At 36.3% G+C, this 6,855-nt stretch overlaps 1 protein-coding gene across 1 annotated transcript; it reads left to right on the top strand.

Moving 5' to 3' along the window:
* Positions 1 to 1,105: 1,105 nt before the first annotated feature.
* On the top strand, positions 1,106 to 6,516 carry NKX6-2 (NK6 homeobox 2). Its single transcript, XM_066598846.1, has 3 exons — positions 1,106 to 1,731; positions 2,228 to 2,400; positions 5,203 to 6,516. Exons 1-3 carry the CDS (start codon positions 1,311 to 1,313, stop codon positions 5,449 to 5,451), a joined length of 843 nt encoding a protein of 280 aa, XP_066454943.1. The 5' UTR covers positions 1,106 to 1,310; the 3' UTR covers positions 5,452 to 6,516.
* The last annotated feature ends 339 nt before the right edge of the window (positions 6,517 to 6,855 follow it).

A 6,855-nucleotide genomic window follows, 5' to 3' on the forward strand; every position in this document is an offset into this window, starting at 1 on the left:
ATAACTTCCCTATGCAAGATAAAAGGAAGAGATGGAGACTTCAAGTCATTGCAATTTCAAATGCAGCATGAATACTTTTATGCAAAGTAATGCAAATATTCTAATAAATACTACAAGTAGTAATGATAATTACCAGTAACACAATAATATGCACAATAAGACTTTTAGTAATAAAAACAAGGTATAATAATACTAACAATAACAACACTAGTAATAATACTACTTCTCTTCTACTACTGCTATAAAGAACAATACTAACAGCAAATCAGCACTGCTAAAAAACAATAATCTGTCCTATTACTAGCAATCATACTAACAATAGAATAAAATAATAATTATTTTCACTGATAATAGCAAAAATTATACTAATACTATTAATAGTGAGATTTATCTCATTTCTATCAATAGCTCTATCACATCTGTCTCATTAACTATTATCTCATATCTATCTATCTATCTATCTCATATCTATCTATCTCATATCTATCTATCTATCTATCTATCTATCTATCTATCTCATATCTATCTATCTGTATCTATCTATCTATCTATCTATCTATCTATCTCACTACCTTTCTATTTGGATGCTACAAGTTGTAGCTCTTTAGAATCAGTGAGTACAATCAGGTCCAGTGGAGATAAATTTGCTCTTGGTGATTTATAAGACCCCGATATATACATGGCTGTAGCTTCTTCCCCGTGTATAATTATTTCCTATACATCACACTAATAGATGCAGGATTATTGTAGTTTATTTTTTTTTTGCCTTTTTAACTAAGACAAATTAATCCTCATCCCATAATGAGCATCACATTTCCATTCCCCTTCTGTGATGAGATCCAAGGCTATATATTCCCTTTTTAAAGCCAGAGCCTCACTAAACTCTCATTGAATGGGATTTATTTAGTGGTTGGAGAGATAAATCAGTGTGTGGATTTACAGCCATGTAAAGCACCTGACTTTATCATCAGAGCTTCATTTAGTGCAGGCAGTGACGTAGATGGGGTCTGGGCTGAGGATGACCAATCACAGGGCAAGGCTGGCAGGTGGCTGGCCAGTTATCAGTGCAAGGGAATGACTGGGTGGCAGTGGGATGTGTGCTGGACTCAGGCTGGGGACACTCAGCTCCTCCAGGATTAATCCAGTGCACCCAGCAGGCAGCAGGGACACCATAGACTAGGCTGGATGCTTGTGGCTGATCATTGCTCCAGAGACATCAGTGCTAATCATCCACAGAAAGTTCCCCTGGAGGCTGTAGGACTTCTCTGGCTTTGCACACAGGCTGAAGCTGCTCTGGATGCTCATTACCAATGTTAGCTGTGGGGCAGATGGATAACAGACAGAGTGCATTCGTGCTAAGCAGTACCCCTCTGGCTGCCCTGCACAACATGGCAGAGATGAAGACCACCTTGTTCCCTTATGCCCTGCAGAACCCTAACTTCAAAGCCCCAAACTTGGCTTCCCTAAACGCACAGATCCCCCTGGGGACGCCTCATGGGATTAGTGACATTCTCGGCAGGCCCCTGGGCGCTGCACTGGGGGCATCTGGCAACCTGCTCTCTAGCCTTCCTCGTATTAATGGACTTGCTACTTCCACTGGGATGTATTTTAACCCAGCAGCTATGTCTAGATACCCCAAACCATTGGCTGAGCTGCCGGGGAGACCCCCTATCTTCTGGCCGGGAGTTATGCAGAGCTCTCCATGGAGGGATCCCCGGCTGACCTGTCCTAGTAAGTACTGTGTATGTCTTATTCTATATGAATTTATTATGTAATATACTATTTATGTGACATTGCAACATTGTTACAACAGCAAAACAAGTACATCAAAACTGTTATTATGTATCCTTCGGAATTACCGGTGTTATTATATACCGCACTATACACACTGTGGAGAGCTTCCCTATCGAGTTAATAATCTAGTAATCCATATTTTCCTGGATATTAGAAAATTAAACACCTGCTATTATTATTATTGCTACATTATTAATATATTCGGCATTTACTTTCTTGTACACCTGTTGCTATATGATGGCATTTTCACCCGCAAATTCCTATTTTGCAAGCTGCATACCCAGAAAACAATTAATGTTGGTGCTCAGCAACCTGTGGATCTCCAGCTGTTGTGGAACTACAACTCCCATCAGGTCCTGACAGCGGAGGTGGCTGAGCTCCGATGTGTGGTGGGCACTTTATAATTCTCTATTGTTACTGGTAATGTCTTTAGCACAAGCCGGGATGCTGCTGGACAAGGACGGCAAGAAGAAACACTCCAGACCCACATTCTCAGGGCAGCAGATCTTTGCACTGGAGAAAACATTTGAACAGACCAAATACCTAGCAGGACCAGAGAGGGCACGACTGGCATACTCCCTGGGCATGACCGAGTCTCAGGTCAAGGTAAGAGACTATTATTACGGATTTATAATCTTTCATTGCTGAATATATTACAAGTATATATCGTGCATCTGTTGGCACTAGTATTAGGTTTGTATCACTTATATGTCATGCAATATGCTGCTGTTGTAAGAGTATAAAATGTATTGCATTAGAATATAAAATATAGTTAATAATTAGCCATATTTAATATATTAATTCTATTTTTATATTTGATGATCCTCATCTGAGGCGCAGTACAAATAGAGAGGTGTGTAAAGAGAAATAACATCACATGCTCCAAATAGTGTGCTGCATAAACTGTTATAAAAAATAGAAAATAAATAAAATGTAATTAAGTTGAAATGTAATTTAATTGAATGAAAAAAAACAACATTTACAGCAGTTTATTAAGGTTTTGTGCAGTTTACTGATTGCCTGCAGTATCACATACCGAATGGAGCATGTGATACAATTATTTTTACACACATGCTATATATATATATATATATATATATATATATATATATATATATATATATATATATATATATATTATATTCTAGTATATCAAACAGAAATTCATTTTATACTTTGGAAATGTAATCTACAATTCTGCTTTCATATTTTATGATCCTCATCTTCTGTGGCGCAGTACAAATACACTGCTCGTAGGAGCTTACAATCTACTATATAATTCTAGTAACAATAATAAGAATAATACTGTTTTTGCTACATAATATCAATCGGGCAAGATCACCATGAACCGGTCCTGATGGGTAGCAATAATTACAGATGACAAGTCCATTACAGATAATGACAAATCACTGAGCTGTCACTTTTATTCTACACTCCAATTACAGCTGCGCAGGGAATTGGCTTCACAATTGCGTTTATTTAACAGGGAGAACAATTCATTTAACGCATAGTTTTATTTTTGTTATCAATGCATTTCTTCCAGAAGTCATAAAATTAAATTTGTGAGACACAAAACAGATGGGAAATAAATGTTTTTCCTTACTACATCGCAGTAATATACTATTCATTATTAATGGAAACAATTTACACTAACTTGGGGAACCTGGAACCTACAAAAAAATTGCGACACGTGCTCCATTCTATCTTTGGTACTGAAAAGAGAAAAGAAGAAGCATAAAACCTCCATGAACCGTTGTAATTTTTTTTTTAAATTAAAAATATTTTTTCTATCAATTCCAACAGTTCAGGGGTTTTATGCAGTTCACTTTCTCTTTTCAGCAGCGAATGGAGCCTGTGATGCCAATATTTGGTTATATTTATTTTCTGGTTGGCAAATGTTCCTTTAATACCGGATGATGAAAGTATACAGCACTGCTACATTGTGTCCAAGTGGGTTTGTGATACATCGGCTGAGCCTGCAATGTAATATATACATATAAAATGTATAGTTATATAATGAAGATATAATGGAGCTCTCGACTACAGTACTGAGCCATTAATATAAATAGCAAGTGCGAGGAAGTAATCGGGATGTGTTACCAGGGTGCGCGCATGTTTTGTAGGTCTATTTTTGAAGATACATAAGAGTTATTCATGTTGTGTAAATATATATAGTAAAATCCATTACAATCTGGTTTACCTGTCATGGTTTTTAAGATGATGGTTTGCATGTAGTTTTGAAGCCCCCAACTGTAAAAATGTTTTTAGTCTTGTCATATTCTTCAGTTTAGGTGTGAATGGATCAACTTTCTTTTCCTATATATATATATATATATATATATATATATATATATATATATATATGAAATCACTCAACTAAACTACAGTATGCTTTTGCTGCAGTTGGCAATATCTGTGTTAAAAGTGTGACTGCATAGGTGTGAATAGATCAACTTTCTCCTCATATATGTGTGTACATGTGTATATACATATGTGCTGTGTCTATCTATCTATACTATATGACAGTGTGCAAAAAGACTCTCTCTCTATATGTGTATATATATACATATACCCAATTTCTCCGAAAATAAGACCTACCCTGAAAATAAGCCCTATCATGATTTTTAAATGGTGTTCCAGGCAGATATACATGTAAAAGAGAAATATTTTGGAGCAAAAATTAATATAAGACCCTGTCTTATTTTTGGGGAAACACGGTATATATACTGCAATTACTCAATTATACTACAGTATGTTTTTGCTGTAGGTGGCAGTGTACAGTGTCTACATTCTGTGTTAAAAGTCTGACTATATATTGTGTATTGTATAGCTAATATTAGGTTTTCATCAGCAATAACTTATATATGTCAGTGTACTTTATTAGATGTAGTGAATACAATATATTTCATTATAATTTATATTGTATGCAGTGTAATATACTAGTTAGTATAAGCTGCACTGTGTATGGAGTCTAGGTAATACTGTATTGATTATATGATTTAGTAATATATAATTTACCAGTATATTTAAATTTATTGTATCAGTAAAAAGAGGTTTTTATACAATGCTTGCACAGTATTAGTGGCACTGCATATAATATTGTATGTAATTTAATACATTACTTGCTACTTCATTTATATAACACAGTATATTTGTTAGTTGATGCTTTCTTTTGCTGTGTTTTACTGCTTCTCTATTGCATTAGAGTATGTGTGTGTGTGTATATATATATATATATATATATAGCGCGTGTGTATATATATATATACACACAATTAAGTTATGTAACATGTATAACCTAAGCAGATACAACATTATATGTATTCTACTAGTAGCAGTAATGTTATAGATGTCATACTTGTATACAGTGACACGGTTTCTCAGGTCTAATTCTTTTGTTCCATGTAGGTTTGGTTCCAGAATCGAAGGACAAAGTGGAGGAAAAGACATGCAGCAGAGATGGCCTCAGCCAAGAAGAAACACGACTCAGAGACGGAGAAGATGAAGGAAAGCTCAGAAAATGAGGATGATGATGAGTATAACAAACCCCTGGACCCCAATTCAGACGATGAAAAAATCTCCAGGTTGTTGAAAAAGCACAAAAGCACAAACTTAAATCTGCTGAGTCCATGTAGCAATAACTCGGACACCTTGTGATCCACAACCTAAGAGACTGCACCTCTTCCTTCAATCCTTTCTTATTATCCCCAGAGACTGCACCCCTTTCTTCCCGCCAAATACTGCACCTTTTTCTTCCTCTTCTTAGGGTGCTTTCACACGGGCGTAATAAGTCCGCAGGACGCAGATCAGTTGCGGCTATTGTCCAATAGTGTGGATTTTGTTGTGTTTTTAACTACGGAATGCATTCTGTGGAATTTCTTGTGTTTTTCCCCCGCAGACTTTAATTGCGGTATTATATCTAATGTACGTTAGAAATCCACAATTCCGCAAGACGTCCTTAATTCCGCAGCAGAGAGCTTTTCGACGGCAAAATTGAATTTTGCAGTTTTGAAGTAAAGATGCGCGAATTTTTTAACAGATGCGATATTCAAGCCCGTAGGGGTAACGCTGCGACGCATAAATGTCTGCGTTCTAATTCCGCCCTGCGTGAAAGCACCCTTACCCTCCAGAGACTGCACCTCCTCCGCCCCCCAGGAACCTCTTTATAAAGCGCTTTACCAGCTGAGATGAGCAGGGTATTCACATTATAAATAAGAGTTGTACGTGTATGTAAGTGCTATGTGTTGTACAGACTAAATTGTATGTTGAGATGTATATATATTTTTTACAAAATAAGTTATATAAATGATCTTATTGCTTGTGTAAATTAGACTGAAGAGGACTTTGAATCATTCCCTGTCAGGTGGAGAAGGGTTAAATAATCCATATAACCCTTCCGACCCCACGTCACTCTATTATTACACGGCCCCAACACGAAGAGACGTTTTGTTACTTTTTGTACAGATTTTCCTGTCACTTTGTACATAGAAGATTAGAGACTTTTTCTGATGTGTTATTTTCCACTTGCAATAAAATGAAGCTCTTTTTCATTCCTCTTAAAGTCCCCCCCAAAAAAGGTCTGGACCCCCAAAACCTGCCAAAAATACAGTGACAGGAAAAAAAAAAAAGAATCATTTGATTATGACGTTGGATTAAAATATTGTGCTCCAGCTGCTGGAAAAACACAACTTTGTATATTAAAATAAATTATTTAACAACGTATCCTGAGACTGTTGCATCACGTTCTGCTTCTGGTCGGTCTGAGTCATCTGGCGCTTCACCCGTGTATTTCACTGGCCAGTCGTGATTTAGATTTAATTAGTTTTATACATTTTCAGACCTCATTAAAAAAAAATTGTATGCCGTATATATGATCCATATTTTACAGATTGTGCATGTACAGTTGGCCGTCCCATAAATATAACGGATGGTTCCATATACTGTGCAAAGATTTTAGGCAGGTGTAGAAAAATGCTGCGAAATAAGAATGCTTTCAAACATAGAAGTGTTAATAGTTTATTGTTGTTAAATGACAAAAAGCAAAGCGAATGAACGAGAGAG

This window comes from Eleutherodactylus coqui, chromosome 4 (assembly GCF_035609145.1).
Source record: "Eleutherodactylus coqui strain aEleCoq1 chromosome 4, aEleCoq1.hap1, whole genome shotgun sequence".
Lineage (NCBI taxonomy): Eukaryota > Metazoa > Chordata > Amphibia > Anura > Eleutherodactylidae > Eleutherodactylus > Eleutherodactylus coqui.